Source organism: Podarcis melisellensis, assembly GCF_964234715.1.
Source record: "Podarcis melisellensis genome assembly, chromosome: 3".
In the NCBI taxonomy this organism is placed as follows: Eukaryota; Metazoa; Chordata; class Lepidosauria; order Squamata; family Lacertidae; genus Podarcis; species Podarcis melisellensis.
This window is the reverse complement of record NC_138530.1, coordinates 112,283,749-112,303,447: the sequence shown is the minus strand read 5'-3', so window position 1 is coordinate 112,303,447 and position 19,699 is coordinate 112,283,749. Positions and strand designations below refer to the sequence as shown.

Below are 19,699 nucleotides of genomic sequence, written 5' to 3'. Positions count from 1 at the left end.
TTCAATGAACTCTCCTTAGTGAACAGTTAAAATAGGAAAAGGAGGAAGGAAACACACAAGTGAAGGGCAAGTCAGTATGGAGAGAAAGAAAAGAGGAGGACGGGGAAGGAGAAAGAGATGCATGAAGGATGAATGGAAAACCTCTGACAGTAAGAACAGTTCGACAGTGGAACGGTTTTTAAGCAGAGGTTGTCTGACCATCTGTCATGGAGGCTTTAGCTGAGATTCCTGCATGGCAGGGGGTGGGGTAGATAACCCTCGAGCATAGCTGTCAACCATCCCTTATTTGGCGGGAAAGTCCTTATCCCATTGCCGTGTCCCGCTGCTGTCCCTTATTGATGATGTCCCTTAAATTTCCCGTGTTTCAAAGGAAGCAGCTCCTCTCCCTCCCTGCCTGCCGGCCAGGGAAGAGGGAGGCTCCAACTGTGTTGCTTGGCTGCGTTGCTCACCCAATAAGGAGTCTAAGAACGACCGGGGGGGTGGAGCTTGCATGCCTTGTGCCAATCAAATCGGGCGTGTTGCCTGGGGACTCGCCTTTGCTCAGCACTTCCCAGCGGAGAGGTGACGGTGGTTTTCCTTGCTGCATCCCCTTTGCCAGGTTGCTGCGCTGTGGGAACCACCGCTTGAGGCTTCGTTTGGCTGCTGGCTGGGCTTTCTGCCTTTGGCTTGGGTGGGCTCAGAAGTTGAACATACCTGTGCTTGGAAAATCCCTTATTTTGGCTGCTGATCCCTTATTTTCAAGGCTGCTGGTCCCTTATTTTCAAATCTATAAGTTGACAGCTACGCCCTCGAGGTCCCTTCCAGCTCTACAATCAGTGGCGTAGCGCGGGGGGTGCAGGGGGGGCCGGCCGCAACATCTGGGGGTTAGGGTTAGGGGGCGCAAATCCACGGGTTAGGGGGTGCAAATTACTTGCCTTGCCCCGGGTGCTGACAACCCACGCTACGCCACTGTCTACAATCCTCTGATTCTATGACCTGCAACGAGAAACTAGGTCGACTTACCTAAATGCACACCCCTTGCCAGGGAGAAGGGTGCTGAATCCATAAAGCATCCTATTTACAAAATGCCCATAAGGACGGGAGGAAGAAATAGCCAAATACGGATTTATAGGACGCTTGGCTCTAGGTCTTCTTTAGGGCATGATTTGCACGTTGCTTCCTTGTGATGCCAACTCCCTGAAGGCTTGCATTGTAAAGATTCCTTGGAAGGCGTACCAGCCAAAATGCCCCCTTTTGCCCATTTCGGGAAACGAAAAACAACACTGCCCAAATCTCCCCTCGGGCAGCGGAGTCGGCGGGGTGCTCATTTAAGCGACGGAACCAAACACCTGCGCTTGCGCGTTCCGGCCGGACGGATGAGAGCGTGGCGACGCTTTACTCCGGAAGTGCCTTGGGATGCGGGACGGTTAACGGGAACGGACCGGAAGTGGTGGGGGAGCGGGCTGCTCCGTCGGCCTCCTCGTTGCTGTGGGGAACAATGTGGCGGAGGAGCGTCCTCCTTCCCGGGAGCTTCTCTGCTGGCCTTCGCCCGGGAGCGGGGCTGCAGAGGGCCGTGCCTTGGGGCAGGTAGGGCTGCGGAGGGTGGGAAGGCGACCCCCCACCTGGGGAGGCTGAGACTCCGCCCTCCTTTGCCAAGGACACCCAAATTTCTCCCTCAAGATATGTGCAGGGTCTCCTGGCCCTCGGGGAGGGGGTGGGCAGCGCACAGAAATTGGAGGAGGGAGGAAAGCCCTCTTTAGGGAAGCTTTTAATATTGTATTTTAATATTTGGCTGGAAGCACCCCAGAGTGGAGAAACCCAGCCTGATGGGCAGGGGGTTGTTGTTGTTGTTGTTGTTGTACAAGGGCAGCGTTTCCCACACTCGGTTCTCCATCTGCTTTGGACTACAGTTCCCATCATCCCTGGTACTGCCAGATAGTGATCGTGGGATTTGTAGTCCAGCAACAGCTGGAGATCCAAGTTTGGGAAACGCTGCCCAGTACTCCTTCAGGTAGTGATAAAGCGGGATATCAAATCCAAACTCTTCTTCTACTACTACTAGTGGAGAAGGTCTTGCACTGCCTTCCACTACTACAGTGGTGCCTCGGGTTACATACACTTCAGGTTACATACGCTTCAGGTTACAGACTCCACTAACCCAGAAATAGTGCTTCAGGTTAAGAACTTTGCTTTGGGATGAGAACAGAAATCGTGCTCTGGGATCGCGTCAGCTGCAGGAGGCCTCATTAGCTAAAGTGGTGCTTCAGGTTAAGAACAGTTTCAGGTTAAGAACGGACCGCCGGAACGAATTAAGTACTTAACCTGAGGTACCATTGTACAAGCATTCAGATACATGTCTCCCCCAGCTTCATACTTTTGCTGACGGAAATGCAGCAAACATGCCCACCACTGTAAAATGTGTGCTGGCCTTCAGAGAGTTAGGTAAAGGGACCCCTGACCATTAGGTCCAGTCGTGACCAACTCTGGCATTACAGCGCTCATCTCGCTTTACTGGCCAAGGAAGCCGGCGTACAGCTTCCAGGTCATGTGGCCAGCATGACTAAGCCGCTTCTGGCGAACCAGAGCAGCACACGGAAATGCTGTTTACCTTCCCACCGGAGCGGTACCTATTTGTCTACTTGCACTTTGACGTGCTTTCGAACCGCTAGGTTGGCAGGAGCAGGAACAGAGCAACGGGAGCTCACCCCGTCGCGGGGATTCGAACCGCCGACCTTCTGATCGGCAAGTCCTAGGCTCTGTGGTTTAACCCACAGCGCCAGCCGCGTCCCAATAATAATAATAATAATAATAATAATAATGTACAAGGGCAGCTATTCCCAAACTCGGTTCTCCATCTGCTTTGGACTACAGTTCCCATCATCCCTGGTACTGCCAGATAGTGATCGTGGGAGTTGTAGTCCAGCAACAGCTGGAGATCCAAGTTTGGGAAACGCTGTACAGTACTGTACTCCTTCAGGTAGTGGTAAAGCGGGATATCAAATCCAAACTCTTCTACTACTAGTGGAGAAGGTCTTGCACTGCCTTCCACTACTAATGTGTTGGATTGGTTGAATCTGGGCCTCAAGTTCTGCAGTCTTGTTGTACGTGGTGCTACCATGTCTTCATTTGCCATGGGAATTAGGTTGTACAACAGAATTTCTGAGTGGCCAATATTTTATTTGCCTGTTAATTATGCCGTTTTAAATGTGCGTTCTGCTGTTGACCCGCTTTGTAATGATTTATTTTGAAATATTCAAGATAAAATATTTTAATTTCGTGTTAATTGTGTTGCTTTATATTTGACTTTCTTCAGTAATGTTTTATTCCGTGTTGTTTTATTTGATATTTTAATTTAGGTTGTAAACCCTTTCAGCTTAAAAATATAAAGTGGTATAGAAATGAGTAATAATAATAACCCCCCACTTTCCATATCATTTTTAGTAAGACACACAAGTACTTAGGCACCAGCCCTGTTTTGTGTACCAAAGAAGATGACCCTACTCCTCCAGTCAATATCAAAGATACAGAGACTTCACGAAACCAGGAGAAGAAACAGCAAGCAACCACAAAGAAGAATTTGCTAAACATCATTAGTGAAATGAAAGTAGAAATCAGTACAAAGAAGAAGTTCCAGATGTTGAAAGCCCAGAAGATTAAGGATCAAACAACGAACTTGCCAGAAAATATGGAGAGTACAAGTAGCATGTTCCAGAAAGCTACAGAAGACAAAGCTAAGAGGTAAATCTCTGGATATGCGTGTCTCATTCTCTTTGTCCATAAGTATCATGGATTTTGGAAAGTACATTCATTGGGAGGTGTAGCTAAGAATGTTATCAACTCCCAGAGAAAAATATGGAATGCTTGATAAAAGGGCAACAGTAGACATGAGTTCTGTCTCTTTCAGACAGAGTAACTACTTTTGTAAAAGGCTGGGAGGAGGGACCTCCATTTATGCCCCCTTTTTTGGTTTTTCTGTAGAAAGTTGTTTCTTTATTGGTCCTAGATAATACATTATGAACTATCCTCCTTTGTTGTTGTTGTTTAGTCGCTTAGTCATGTCCGACTCTTCATCTTCTTGATGTCTTCTGCTTCTGTTAGGTCCTTACCACTTTTGTCCTTTATTATGGTAATCTTTGTACGAAATGTTCCTTTCATACCTCCAGTTTTCTTGAGCAGATCTCTGGTTCTTCCCATTCTGTTGTTTTCCTCTATTTCTTTGCATTGCTCGTTTAAGAAGGCCTTCTTGTCTCTCCTTCCTTTTTTTTGGAAATCTGCATTCGATTTCCTGTATCTTTCACTTTCTCCCTCGCATTTTCCTTGCTTTCTCTCCCCCGCTATTTGTAAGGCCTCGTTGGACAGCCACTTTGCTTTCTTGCATTTCCTTTTCATTGGGATGGTTTTCGTTGCTGCCTCCTGTATAATGTTACGAGCCTCCATCCATAGTTCTTCAGGCACTTTATCCAGCAAATCTAAATCCTTAAACCTGTTCCTCACTTCCACTGTGTATTCATAAGGGATTTGTTTTAGATTGTATCTTACCGGCTTACTATCCTCTTAGATATTGGCAATGCTAGTGTGTGAAAAAGCTAAGAGAGTGGGCTTCTCCCACATTACCTCAGCAGTGCAGAAAGGAGCTATCCCAGTTAAGCTCTTCTGTTGTTGGATTCTCAACATCCATCAACCCCAGGCAGCATAGCCAATAGTCAGGGATGCTAGGTGTTGCAGTCCAACAATATCTGGAAGGTTGCAGGTTCCCTACTCCTGGCCTAGGGGGATTATGTTGATATTTTCATGCAGATAGTTACAAATTTGAGTCCACAAAACATGCTTTCTTCTACTTTATTAGCTGTATAAAAATGGGTGGTATTAGAAAACATGTAGTAATTACACAGTCGCTTGTCTAACTGTGTCTATTTTCATAGGAATACAATGTGGGAAACAATGAGCAAAGAAAAAATAGCACCTGTTCTTTTAATCTGTTTCGGCCCAGTATACCTGAAGGAGCATCTCCACCCCCATCGTTCAGCTCGGACACTGAGGTCCAGCTCCGAGGGCCTTCTGGTGGTTCCCTCACTATTAGATGTGAGGTTACAGGGAACCAGACAGAGGGCCTTCTCGGTGGAACGCCGTCCCATCAGATGTCAAGGAAATAAACAACTATCTGACTTTTAGAAGACATCTGAAGGATGTCTGTTTAAGGAAGTTTTTAATATTTGATGTTTTATTCTGTTTTTAATCTGTTGGGAGCTGCCCAGAGTAGCTGGGGAAACCCAGCCAAATGGGTGGGGAATGAATGAATGAATGAATGAATAAATAATAGTTGTTGTTGTTGTTGTTGTTGTTGTTATTACAGCAGTGAAACACTCAATCCAGAGCTGGTGGCAGCAGCCTCTGCTGTTGCATCGTCCCTCCCTTTTGACAGGAAAAGGACAGTTTCAGAATTGGTTCAACTACTGAAAAAGCAGAAGGAAGTCACTGATGCACGTAAAAGCGAAGAAGTAACTGACATAAGGTTTGCAAACTGCATGCTGATCCCAATAGTATATTGTGATATTTGTCACACTGTTGGTCAAAAAACAAAGTGAAGGAGGTTGCTGATATTTGCTTGGCTTTGCTTTAAAATGTGCACCCTGCTTTTGGAGATGAAGGACTAGAAGTGGCTTTATACATAGAAATTTTTGGTTTTATTATGATGCTTTGAATAGGTTAAGGTAAAGAATCCCTGGGTGGTTAAATCCAGTCAAATTTGACTATGGGGTGTAGCGCTCATCTCCACTTTCAGGCCGAGGGAGTCGGTTTGTCCACTGACAGCTTTTCTGGGTCATGTGGCCAGCATGACTAAATCGTTTCTGGCACGACGGTATACCATGATGAGTGCCAGAGTGCACAGAAATGCTGTTTACCTTCCTGCCACAGCAATTCCTATTTATTTACTTACGCTGGTATGCTTTCGAACTGCTAGGTTGGCAGGAGCTGGGACAAAGCAACAAGAGCTCATTCCATCACACAGATTTGAACTGCTTACCTTACAATCGGCAAGCCCAAGAGGCTCGGTGGTTTAGACTACACCACCACCTTTGTCCCTAATGCTTTGAATACACAATAAACATCTTATTTTTTGTTTTATCTGTTCAAGAGAAGCAACATTTAAACACAAATTTATGGAGTAGCTTTGTCAGTATTTCAAAACCATGGCTGCTTCCTGTCTTAAGAGGAACTGTCGCAAGCATGATGTTTGTGAACTGCCATATCACAATCGTGATTTACAGCCCTTCGTTATAAGCAACTCCTACAAGATCTCTTTCCTCCTGACTCCATGTTATCTCCATACTCATGGGGACCACACTTCTGCTATGAAATTTCATGCCATTTCTATTTTTTCCAGTTTGATATAATCCCTTTAATAGTGCCTAATCTCCAGAGCCTAGGTCTTGCTACTTTAAAGGTTGGCGGTTTGAATCCCTGTGACGGGGTGAGTTCCTGTTGCTCGGTCCCTGCTCCTGTCAACAGCAGTTTGAAAACACATCAAAGTGCAAGTAGATAAATAGGTACCACTCCGGCAGGAAGGTAAATGGCGTTTCCGTGCGCTGCTCTGGTTCACCAGAAGCGGCTTAGTCCTGCTGGCCACATGACCCGGAAGCTGTACGCCGGCTCCCTCGGCCAATAAAGCGAGATGAGCGCCGCAACCCCAGAGTTGGCCACGACTGTACCTAATGGTCAGGGGTCCCTTTACCTTTACCTTTAAGCTCCAGTCCAGATACTATATATTAGCAGTAAGAACAACAGTGTCTTGTGGCACCTAAAAGGCTAACATAATTTTTAAGCTATGCCTTTGGAAGATATAATAGCAGTGTTTCCTAACTCAATGACATCCCCATATTTTATTAAAATTCTCTTATTTCCCTCCTAACTGTCAGTAATAAGAATGATGCATAAAAACGGTTTTGTTACTGGGCACTACTGGTTGCTCTTCTCCAAGTTAAATATTTGCCTGTTTGGAAAATCTTTTGGCACTTCTCCATTATAGTTCCCTATCAAATAAAACAGTGGCTGTGTTAATATCCACCAATCCCATTTTAAGTACCAAGTAGGCTAGGTCTATTGCACAACCCTCTTTCATAATGGCTAGTTACCTTTTCAGATATAAATAAGGGGATCACTGCTGTACCTTCTTAATTATGGGCTCATTCAGAACTTCCTTTTGTGCCACACTTCGCAGGCACAGGTCCACACTTAAAAGCCCTGTGTCTGAGCCATAGCTGTCAACTTACAGATTTGAAAATAAGGGATCAGCAGCCAAAATAAGGGATTTTCCAAGCACAGGTATGTTCAACTTCTGAGCCCACCCAAGCCAAAGGCAGAAAGCCCAGCCAGCAGCCAAACGAAGCCTGAAGCAGTGGTTCCCACAGTGCAGCAACCCAGCAAAGGGGATGCAGCAAGGAAAACCAGCGTCACCTCTCTGCTGGGAAGCACTGAGCAAAGGCGAGTCCTCAGGCACCGCGGCCGATTTGATCGGCACAAGGCATGCAAGCGCCACCCCCCCCAGTCATTCTTAGACTCCTTATTGGGTGAGCAACGCAGCCAAGCAACACAGTTGGAGCCTCCTTCCTCCCTGGCCGGCAGGCAGGGAGGAAGAGGAGCTGCTTCCTTTGAAACCCAGGAAATTTAAGGGACATCATCAATAAGGGACAGCAGTAGGACACGGCACTGGGATAAGGGACTTTCCCGCCAAATAAGGGATGGTTGACAGCTATGGTCTGAGTGGTTTGGTTTTTGTCCTTGGCCTGCACTTTCCTTAGGGAAACCCATGTTTTACTGCTGAATCAGGGCAAACGGCAATAGGTTTTGCCATTTGCTCTGTTTCAGTGGTAAAATGCAGGTTTACCCAGGGAAAGTGCTGGGACAAAAACCAAACGAAAAACACCATTTGGAAAGAGAGCTTTCTGCCAGTAAATCATAGCTAAGCTGTTCTCCGTTTGTAGTAGCATATATTACCAGCGGGTGTCGCTGCTTTACAGAGTCTTCATCCCTCAGTTTGTTTTGCAGAAGAGGAAGCACTGAATGTTTGCTAAATGGAAATAACAACAGTGCAGAATTTTGAGGAGGAATGAGGTTTCTCTCAGTGAGTGGAAATTATGGCATCATTTTACAAAAACATCAAAGGGTTGAGCTTCATTACAAACAAAATCTAGAATTTAGGAGACATCCTGAATGTCCCAGCCTTCACATTAAAGGTGATAGTTATTATTCCAAGAAATTTATGATCTTTACGACCCAGTCTGACAGATTTAAAGATCTGATGAATCCCACCCCACCCCCTACAAACAAGAAATCTGGGCCTTGTCCATGTAATATGTATCTTGTTGACTTCCAGCGCAGAAGTTTAGTCTGTCCACAGAAAGTGAGGCATGTTGCAAGGCAGTAACATTTTGCTTGGAGCAAAGAAGAGTTTCTTTCAAAGGAGTTTGCTCTTCTTGTTACTATGACTGCCAAGAAAGATGCTGAAGGAAGCAAACTGTACCATCCTTGCCAGGTCAACTTAACTGTGATTTTTTTTTCTGATTTGGTCATCACACTGACCACAAGTGATGACAACAACAAGAGCAGAGTCTAGCACTCTTGGTTTTTTCCATAGTCAGAATCTAATGAAATGATTGAATTTCATTTCATTTCATTGTTGAGTAAGGAAAGCATTCAGACATCAGGCTGTGCTGTCCTGGCTTTTGCTGCCATATAGATATTCAAGTCTGATACTTCTGGAGAAGTATTCTTTCTAAATATTTTCCAAGAACATTTTTGTTTTAAGTCAAATATATTCAAATCAGAGCATTTTTGTGTGTATATGTTTAGAGTGATGGTGGTTTGCAATCTGCTTACTGTCAGAGATAAAATAATTATTGTGCCTCAACCCATTCTCTTTGCCCAAGTATTTATTTAAATCCTGTATACAGTGGTACCTCGGGTTAAGTACTTCATTCATTCCGGAGGTCCATTCTTAACCTGAAACTGTTCTTAACCTGAAGCACCACTTTAGCTAATGGGGCCTCCTGCTGCCACCACGCCGCCGGAGCACGATTTCTGTTCTCATCCTGAAGCAAAGTTCTTAACCCGAGGTAATATTTCTGGGTTAGCGGAGTCTGTAACCTGAAGCGTATGTATCCTGAAGCATCTGTAACCCGAGGTACCACTGTACTTGTCTTATGCTGGCCAATGTTCTAGACAGCTCTTGATCATCATAAACCACCATGGATCATTGTGATCTTGACACTTTTGCTACAGTCTCACTTGCAGTTGTCTGAACTATGTGTTAAGAGGCAACTGTTCCTTGTCTGTTGAAGATTTGGCCCTTAAATTAGTAGGTATCCCCTTTACCCTCAAAATACCCACTGAAGAGATGCAGTGTGTAGTTTAGCAACCACACGCCAAAGGAAACCCTGCCTCCAAACCCACTTCTCTCTACCTTATGAACACCTTGGCCTACAAATGGTGGCCACTGAGGTGGCATTTTTCATTCCTTTTCTGCTTACTTTTGTCAGCCATCACAATTAAATCTCCCCTTCATTCTTGATCCTGCCTTGCATTTGTGTGCTACTGTCTGCTGCCAGAGAAAACATGTGTTCTGAGGGAACTAGTAGGATGTTTTACACAGCCACCCATATTTTTGTGCAAGAATTAAGGAAGTGCAGAGCCTCCTATTCCCCCCCCCCATCACTCCTCTAGCACAGTGTTCCCCAACCTTGGGCCTCCAGCTGTTTTTGGACTACAATTCCCTTCATCCTTGACCACTGGTCTTGCTAGCGAGGGATGATGGGAGTTGTAGTCCAAAAACAGCTGGAGGCCCAAGGTTGGGGAACACTGCTCTAGCACATCCATACACAGAAACCCATTTTACCATTGTGAGATGAGAAAGTAAATGGCTTGAACAGGAGCGACAGAATATCGCACTGAAACTCACAGATCGTGCCGCAGAGCTCATAGCAATAATAATAATAATAATAATAATAATAATAATAATAATAATAATTTATTATTTATACCCTGCCCATCTGGCTGGGTTTCCCCAGCCACTCTGGGCAGCTTCCAACAAAACACTAAAATACAATAACCTATTAAACATTAAAAGCTTCCCTAAACAGGGCTGCCTTTAGATGTCTTCTAAAAGTTTGGTAGTTATTTTTCTCTATGACATCTGGTGGGAGGGCGTTCCACAGGGTGGGTGCCACTACGAGAAGGCCCTCTGCCTGGTTGCCTGTAATTTGGCTTCTCGCAATGAGGGAACTGCCAGAAGGCCCTCGGAGCTGGACCTCAGTGTCCGGGCAGAACGATGGGGGTGGAGATGCTCCTTCAGGTGTACTGGACTGAGGCCGTTTAGGGCTTTAAAGGTCAGCACCAACACTTTGAATTGTGCTCGGAAACGTACTGGGAAGCCAGTGTTTTAGCAAGGTTTTGATATGGTGGTGTTAGTGGCAAATGTGGTTCACTTCTCTGCTGCCACTGCAGTCAGCAAGCTGTTGTTGACTGGAAACAACTGGGTGATGAGGGGCCTGTGAACTACCTGAACTGCTTCACCTGGAGGGAAAGTAATTTACAGGTCTTACCAGCCAGCCAGGTGGAGCCGAAGCCTGAGGCACTGCCTGCTTCTCACTCCTGCAGTTTTACTTTTATGACCCTTGAGAATGTGTTGACTAGAGCTTAGGACTAGCTATGCCATCACATACAGCCTAGATCCCTTTCTATACTTGAGAATTGGCTGTTTCAAAGTGTTCTGTGTGCTGCTTCCTTCACTAGTAGGAGGTTTTGCCTGATGTAAAGCTCTTAATTCTTCTCAGAAGTTGGGAAGTATGTGTATAGTCAAACTGTGTTGATGTAGCTGCACTGGTGAGAGAGTCAGCTTGATTGTATATAGCCAAAGGACTTTACAGTTGATGACAGTGAATAAAAGGAAACTTTCATCTAAAATCATGCATAGCTGCACTGATTATCTGTTGGCATCCATTAAATTAACAAGTTCTGCTAGCAAGGGCTTTTGCTAGGGCAATAAGGCTTTCCCCCTTTCCTCCCCCCTCCCTATGCCACTCCTTGGTTCTGGGGTTTGGGGAGAATCTCCAGAACAAGGCACAGTTGCAGGAAAGGGGGTATTGTTCTGTCTGGCAAGCTTAAAAGTTTGTGGTTGTCATAGCCCTATGCTGAATTCTTCCTAATACTGTACGCTCTTACTGACCTACAGTGCCCTTCAAAGTCTGCAATCTGCCTATCTAGGAAACAAATTCTTCCCACTAATGCTCTCTTCCTTCTCCACCTTTTCAGATCTGTTGTTAGAAAACAAAATAACATGGGGGGGAAGAGCAAGGCTTTCTCTATAGCAGTCCAAACGTTTTAGAAGTCATGCCCTTGTAACAGCTATATGTCTCAGTTGACATGTGGAAGAAATCCATTTTCTAGTTCTAGTAAGATTTTTAGGGAGTGGAGCACCCCATGACATTGCTGCTTTGGGTGATTGGTTCAGGGGTGATGATGGTAACCTTAAGCATTTTACTGCAGGCTAATTATATTGTAGGGATGCGGGTGGCGCTGTGGGTTAAACCACAGAGCCTAGGACTTGCCGATCAGAAAGTTGGCACTTCGAATCCCCACAACGGGGTGAGCTCCCGTTGCTCGGTCCCTGCTCCTGCCAACCTAGCAGTTCGAAAGCACGTCAAAGTGCAAGTAGATAAATAGGTACCGCTCCGGCGGGAAGGTAAGCGGCGTTTCCGTGCGCTGCTCTGGTTCACCAGAAGCGGCTTAGTCATGCCGGCCACATGTCCTGGAAGTTGTACGCCGGCTCCCTTGGCCAATAAAGCGAGATGAGCGCCGCAACCCCAGAGTCGGCCACGACTGGACCTAATTACCTTTACCTAATTATATTGTAAACTGAGAATTATTTTGTTAAACTGGGAAACAGGTGGGAGATACAGGATGTGTGGGGGGTTTTTTAACGTAATCGAATATCACAGGAAGGTAGATAATGTGAAAAGAGTATTGCTGGGCTGTACTGAGCATGTTACTTAACAGACACTGATCTTAATTTCAGCAACATCGTTGCAAACATGAAGATTGGGAGAAATCCACCGGCAAGGGATGCTGCTAGCCCAACCAATCAAATTCGGTTCGATGATGATGGACAAGGTTTTATGCATGAAAGAACACTTGCTGGTAGAATGAGAAGGTACTTTTTCTAGTTTTCCTTGGCATATTCTATTTCCTGATAGAAAGCATCTTTGTTACACTCAAAAGGGGTTATACGGTGATGGTCAAATGCCAGTTGGCAACTTCAGTGAAAGATGCTGAATAGGAGGGACTGTGCTGTGTTTGAGATCAGATGACATCCAGAGCATTTAGTCTGAAAGACCTATCCTACAACCCGCCTTGGATGTTAAGATCAGGAGAGAGGGGCCTTCTTGGGAGTTCAAATGCCCTAAGAAGTTTACTCATTTATTTTCATTTATTTTTTTAATTTTCCAAAAAAACCAAACAAACAAGCATACATCCTGTTTGAATCTTGGTAACATTATTAAGTGACTTCCTCAAATCCCCTTGGTTGAATTTCATTATATATCCTTTTAACAGTTTTCCAAAATCAATTTTCTCAAAAATTTAACTTGGTCACTTAACATCTTAAATCCTATCCTTACATATTATAATCCTAAGCCTAAGCTTTTCCAGTTCAGTTATTTTAACATATTTAACTAAATAGTCTTTAAATTTCATCCATTCTTCCTGGTCCTCCTCCTCCTTCTGGTCGCGGACTCTTCCAGTCAGGTCGGCTAGCTCCGAAAATTCCATCATCTTCATCTGCCAATCTTCCACTGTTGGTACTTCTTGTGTTTTCCAATTCTTCGCTAACAAAATTCTTGCTGCGGTTGTGCCCTAAGAAGTTTAGGTGTTGTTGACCAAGAGAAAGCATTCTCTGTGGCAGCTCCTCTGTTGTTGAATTCCCTCCCTACAGCGGTACGCCTGCCACCTTCATTATATACCTTCCACCATATGATGAATACTTGGCTTTTGACACATGAGGCATGTGTTTTGGGGACCCACCCTATTCCTGTGTCTAGTTTGCTTTAAATTTATTTAATGCTGAATTTTGGATTGTTGTGAGTTACCCTGGGTCCTGGGCAGGTAATAAAAATATATAATAACAAATTCCTATGTAGTTCTGGGCTCACTACCTCTGAGAAGTGGAGCACTGTTTTGGCCTAAAAACAATTTTATAAACAACTTTTGAAATGTTAGTAGTCTTGGTGAATAACTTTACTTGCATTTGTTTGGAGAGTACAGAGCAATGCAGACCGCAGAATCCTGCCCGCAACCACTGGGAATCTTCTTATTCAACAAGCCCTCTGGTTTTTTGAAGTTTCATCATTCATTGCCTATGTACTTGCAAGTGCATCTTTGTAGTCATAAGGGCTAGGAAATTGTTTTGTTCATTAAGAACAGGAACACAAAGTAGTATAAACAGGCTGTTCAGTAAGTGCATATTCTGGCATCACATTTAGAAACTCACCTGGGTTTGTGCAGTACAGATTCACAATGGTATCCCCAGTGGAACCCAAGCAGAACATTATTACACTATTATTGCTATTTTAATAGATTTCCCCCCTATTTTTTTACCTAGAAAAGGACTGTTTTCAGGGAAAAGACTTGATATTTTTACTCCTACTTCTGAAACCGAGGAAGCACTTCAAACAGGTGAGTTGAAAAACGGTAGGAACAAAAAAGCAAACAAGATACTTTAATATAACAAAACTCAACCTGTGGCAATACAGTGTTGTCCTAGAGAATTGGCTTGTGTGCTATGTCTCCGTAGCTTAGAAAAGATGAATTTCTTAATGGAATCTGATTCTCAAAGCTGCCTCACTGTAAAACGAATAATTTTGATGCTGGAGAGAATTAATAATTGTGTGTGAATCTTTGTGTGCAGCTCAACCTTTGTGGCGATTTTGTTGGTATGTTTTGGGCGGCCAGCCTAAAGCTTCACATCTATGTAGTACAAAAAGCGGAGTTTGCAGTCCACACTGCACATTCCTGGCTGCAAAGGAAGAATTGGAAGCACCTTTAGAGCATGCGTCCAACGCTTTCCTTTGAAGTTGGGTCACCTGACATAATGATTGACAGGTGATTGTTGGGTGGGCAGTCTCACCCTCATCAAACCCTGATTCACAGGACCTGCGGGAGCTCAGAATCTGGGCCACTAGCTAGCTGTTGTTCACCATCCCGGCTGTACATAATAGAAATAGAGCTCATTGAATTTAGTGGACTTTTTACTATTTACTAGACTGTGCCAAAGAAAGCTGCCAGTTTTCTTATATTAGTTGCACACAGTTAACACAACGTGTATAAAATTTGTCTAGAAGTGCTAAATACTAGTTTTTCCTCCAGTCTGAATTGGGGAGAAATATATGATTTATTATGAATCCAAATATTTGATCCTAAGTTGTTGTAAAGGTTTGTTTCTGGGGTTAGATGGGATTTTTTGGGGGGGGGAGGGGTTTCCTGAGGGCCTCTCATCAACCTCCCTCAATCTCTTTCACACTTTTGAATACATTCAGTTGCTTACATGTGGAATTCACAATCCACAAAATCTGTATTACTAGAACTGCCCAGTTGTATCCCAACTTTCTTAGAAGAGAGAAGGATGAATTTCCTGATGAATTATTTTGTTTCCAGGTAATTAAGTCCTTTGACGTTTATGTTGAACTAGATACCGTGGACCTAATTCAGAGAAAATGGGGACCTTTCATTGGGAGTGAAGCATATGACAACTTTTTCTATATTGTTCTCCTGTTCCATATAATAGTAACAATGATATCAAGCAAACACCCATTCTCTTTCATGCCAAATTCTGGAAATATTGTGATTTCTGTTAATCCAACCTGTCTTGAGGCTAGTAAAGTACAGGCAACTGTGTGGAAAATGAGGAGAAAAAGCCATGTGCTGAAAAGGCAGCTCCTTGTTTTTAATATTATGACCTGAGAATAAGTTTGTTTTCATAACTCTGGCACTGAATGGGCTTATATTGCAGCAGCACAACGAAGCAGCTATTAACAGACGTTTGAAACTGCAGCTCTTCTGGGTTTTGTTAAAGTTAGCAATCCTGATTGTTTTTTTTTGTTTTTTTTGTCATCTCCAGCCAGCAGCAATAGCATGGCAAATGTTGGCTTGTTGGCTTATTTGTTTCCTTTTGTCAACAGTGACACCACCAACACTTTGGGATCTGGAGCTTGCTAAAGAAATTGAAGCTGTCTGTCAGCAAGGACCTCAGAATGGCTTTGAGGAGATGATACAGTGGACTAAGGAGGGGAAACTATGGGAATTTCCAATCAACAACGAAGCTGGTATGTGCCTTGAAAAGTTAGAATCATAGAATCATAGAGTTGGAAGAGACCACAAGGGCCATCGAGTCCAACCCCCTGCCAAGCAGGAAACACCATCAGAGCACTCCTGACATATGGTTGTCAAGCCTCTGCTTCAAGACCTCCAAAGAAGGAGACTCCACCACACTCCTTGGCAGCAAATTCCACTGTCAAACAGCTCTTACTGTCAGGAAGTTCTTCCTAATGTTTAGGTGGAATCTTCTTTCTTGTAGTTTGGATCCACTGCTCCGTGTCCGCTTCTCTGGAGCAGCAGAAAACAACCTTTCTCCCTCCTCTATTGTGACATCCTTTTATACATTTGAACATGGCTATCATATCACCCCTTAACCTCCTCTTCTTGGCTTGTCCGGTTTTGCTTTCTTCAGTGTTTTCTTCAGAAATTTTGGACTATAACTCTCCCATCAGCTTTAGCCAGCACAGGGCTTGGGGAAGTTTTAGTTCAAAATATGTGGAGGGCACCAGGATGGGGAAGGCTGTACTAATTTATAAAAGATGTGAGGAATTGCTCTTGGAAGTTTCATACTAGGTTTTGTTTTTATCATCTTTATGGGAAAATATGAAGTATAAAATCATAAGCGTACAAGGTAAAATAAGACATGAAAAGAAGAGAATAAAAAAATAACACCCGTGTAAAAAAACAAAACAAAAACGGTATAAACATTACATGATGGTTATTGTAGCTAACCTAAACTTAACCTAATGCAGTGTTTATGAAAATGAATTCCAAATATCATAAAATTTCATGGCAAGTCTATGTTTGTATGCAACTGGTTCATGTGTTGCAAGTTTGTACATATCTTCTATCCATTCCTTGAAGGGAGCTCAAAACACAGTACAGCAGTGCCCGCAAGACGAACGCCTCGCAAGATGGAAAACCCGCTAGACGAAAGGGTTTTCCGTTTTGGAGGCACTTCACAAAACGAATTTCCCTATGGGCTTGCTTCGCAAGACGAAAATGTCTTGCGAGTTCCTGCGAAAATGTCTTGCGAGTTCCTGCGTTTTCCCCCCTCCCCCCCTTTTCCTAAGCCGCTTATCAGCTGATCCGCTGATAAGCCGCTTAACAGCTGATCACTAAAAGCCGCTAAACCGCTAATAGCGCTAATCCGCTAAGCTGTCAATGGGCTTGCTTCGCAAGACGAAAAAACCACTATACGAAGAGCCTCACGGAACGGATTAATTTCGTCTTGCGAGGCACCACTGTACTTCCAAATGAACACGGTTCACACATCAAGGGATGGCCTATCACAAGGGTGGTCAACTCCCAAGAGGCTGCGATTTACTCACAAAGTTAAAAACTGGCAGTGAGAAAGTCAAGGTTGTTGAGCTTTTTTTAGGAAGAAGGACAGCACTTTTATGGAGGGGTTCAGGTCAAAGTGTTTTTAGGGAGGAGGAAAGCCCTGTTTTTTAGGACTGCAAGGGAAAAAGGGAAAAAGCTTATTTTTGGGGAACCAAAGTTGTTGAGCTTCTTTGGGGGGAGCCAGTGATCTACCACAGATGTCCACAATCTACCTGTTGATCACAATCTACCTGTTGGACGTGCCTGGCCTATCGAATAATAAATACACTTTGCAGTTCAGTCACAAGCGGGGCCATAATCTTATTATAGTCGGTAGAAGCATAGTAAATTTAAATTACCAGGAGCAATGCAGCAGAGCAGTGGTTCGCCCCAAAATACTTTAAAAGCCTTTCATCCCCCTAACCAGTCGGTTACACTGAATTTTAAATCTGTTTTGCATTTTAAAAGACTTAAACATCAAGCTGGCTTTTTAAAGTTCAGGAATATCAATTAATATGGATAACAAGCTTTTAAGCCATTTAGCGATGCATTTTCTAATTCTGGTGTTTTGCTAAATTGATTTTACGAAACAAAATTCACAGGCATATCATGACTTGGTCAGAGGATCTTTAATTCTTGGTGAAGCAAATTAGTTCTGTGACTGGAATAAATTACATGACTCAATAAAATGGATTGGAGTAGCTCCACTGAAATCAATGGAATTCATGTTAGTCATGACTCAGTCCCATTGATCAGTGAGTTTACTGTAAGTATGGCTAAGTTTGGATCCCACTTTATACATAGTTTGCAATTTCAACATTTTCTGGGACAAAATAATGGTGGCAATGAAGGGGATGGTATATATGGAAGATAAATTCCACTAAATCTCTTCTGTTTTCATTTTCTGGCTAACAGCTTAACTGTTAATTTTGCAGTGATCTGACAGTTATTGTGGTTGACTTTGTTAGGACTTGAAGACGATGCGGAATTTTATGAGCATATATTTCTGGATAAATACTTGGAAGACTTCCCCAAGGAGGAATCAATTCGCCATTTCATGGAACTTGTAACCTGTGGACTTTCCAAAAACCCATACTTAAGCGTTCAAGAAAAGGTAGAACATATAGCATGGTTCCGGAATTACTTCAAGGAAAAGGAAGAGTTGCTGAAGGAAATTGAATCACATCGAAAGGAAGTCTTGCTTCAAATGGAGAATCAGTCGAAGTGAAAACTTCTCAAAGAAAATGATGCGTTTATGTAAATACATATTGGACAGTTACAGAAGCTAATGTGGAAAAGAGATGAACTGATAAAAAATATTATTAAAACCGCTGGTCATGGCTGTTATTTTAGGAGAAGATGGTGGTCAGCATTTCATCAATACCAAAATTGGGCAACCACTTCGTACCGTATTTTTCGCTCTATAAGACGCACCAGACCACAAGACGCACCTAGTTTTTGGAGGAGGAAAACAAGAAAAAAAATATTCTGAATCTCAGAAGCCAGAACAGCAAGAGGGATTGCTGCACAGTGAAAGCAGCAATCCCTCTTGCTGTTCTGGCTTCTGGGATAGCTGCACAGCCTGCATTCGCTCCATAAGATGCACACACATTTCCCCTTACTTTTTAGGAGGGGAAAAGTGAGTCTTCTAGAGCAAAAAATATGGTAATTCTTTTTGCAGATTGTTCAACATAATCCTTGATGCAGTTGACATGGAAGTGGATCACAGAAAAGGTCCAGCTTGTATTCAGATCGTAAACCTGACTGATAAAACTTCTTCCAGTGAGATATGAATGGTATGCGTATCTTGAAGGCCATAAACAACTCCTTTCCTTTTGTTTCCAGAAAAACTCTAGTAAAACCACCTAGATTTAACTTTGGCTTGAATACCCTCATCCAAATTAACCATCCTTGCCAAAAACTGGTTTGGATCAAAATTTGCTGCTCCAGGGTCTGATGAATATAAGAAATAGAGCTGTGTGATGTCACTCATATGTATATCCGTATAAAATAACTAGGGGCTACTGCCCATGCTGGCATTGCTTGCCAATTCTGCCAACCCCCCATACCAACTCACTTCCTCCCTTTACACCTCACAAAAATGTCCCATCCCCTCACAACTCCAAGTCCCTATATGCCTTCACAGTCCCTCTGTATCCCTTCATCCCTGTTGTTTGAAACACAGTTGTTCAAACAGCCCAATTTAAAACCTCTTTTGCTCCCCTCCCACAACCTGACTTCATGCAATTACAGGACTCAGATGTGGCCCTACAAATCCTCCAATGGGGCTGTGTGATGATAGCCTTACGTTTTTATGTATATAGGAAGATAAGGGGATAGAATTGAATTGTGAAGGATGTGAACGCAACTTCTGCCCCTATTATTTCCTTAAAAAAAACCAAAACATCCAGATAGCGTCTGAATTAACTCAGCACCGCTTCCTTTAATTCGACCATATCTTACTGCTGCTTGTTGAATCAGTTTCTGAAGGTTCCCCTTTCTTTGGGGAATAGAAAAGGGTTGAATCATGGTACTGTATTCTCTCCCACAAGATGTCAGCATTTATCTGTTTTCCTAGGCTTGATGTAGGCTTCCTCTGCTCAGACTTTAACGAAGAGTAACCTAGCGATAATCGAACAACAACCTGCAAGAGATGTTATTATTACAAAATGAGTCAGGGGGGAAAACTGACCAAAAATCCAGTCTCTGCCATGTCCCTTGGTAGCTGCTTTTAACTCTTAAATTCTGAATGCAGCATTTTCTTCAAAGCAAGATGAAATACATTGGGAGTATATCCATGCAGCCCAGAAAGCCTCCTAGTACAATAAAACTTGGGAAGGGCTAGTATGGAAACTTTAAAAGGAGTGGGGATAGGCTCCTTCAGGAAGAAGTGTAGGATATAAATTAAGTAAAGGTAAAGGAACCCCTGACCATTAGGTCCAGTCGTGGCCAACTCTGGGGTTGCAGCACTCATCTCGCTTTATTGGCCGAGGGAGCCAGCGTACAGCTTCTGGGTCATGTGGCCAGCATGACT

At 43.6% G+C, this 19,699-nt stretch overlaps 1 protein-coding gene across 2 annotated transcripts; it reads left to right on the top strand.

Annotated features, from left to right (window-relative positions):
• Positions 1 to 1,403: 1,403 nt before the first annotated feature.
• Positions 1,404 to 17,993, top strand: MRPS31 (mitochondrial ribosomal protein S31). Of its 2 annotated transcripts, none has more exons than XM_081906466.1 (7): positions 1,404 to 1,566; positions 3,421 to 3,717; positions 5,336 to 5,491; positions 12,050 to 12,184; positions 13,631 to 13,704; positions 15,207 to 15,350; positions 17,634 to 17,993. In XM_081906466.1, exons 1-7 carry the CDS (start codon positions 1,478 to 1,480, stop codon positions 17,891 to 17,893), a joined length of 1,155 nt encoding a protein of 384 aa, XP_081762592.1. In that variant the 5' UTR covers positions 1,404 to 1,477; the 3' UTR covers positions 17,894 to 17,993. The 2 variants fall into 2 exon arrangements, with proteins under 2 accessions (XP_081762592.1, XP_081762591.1); XM_081906465.1 differs by having other exon boundaries at positions 5,333 to 5,491.
• The last annotated feature ends 1,706 nt before the right edge of the window (positions 17,994 to 19,699 follow it).

Excerpts from the sequence above, each read along its gene's own strand:
- MRPS31 (XM_081906465.1), top strand. The coding sequence starts at position 1,478 with ATGTGGCGGAGGAGCGTCCTCCTTCCCGGGAGCTTCTCTGCTGGCCTT. Across the intron at positions 1,567-3,420 it reads AGGGCCGTGCCTTGGGGCAG|TAAGACACACAAGTACTTAG; the intron begins GTAGGGCTGCGG and ends TATCATTTTTAG. Across the intron at positions 5,492-12,049 it reads GAAGAAGTAACTGACATAAG|CAACATCGTTGCAAACATGA; the intron begins GTTTGCAAACTG and ends TCTTAATTTCAG.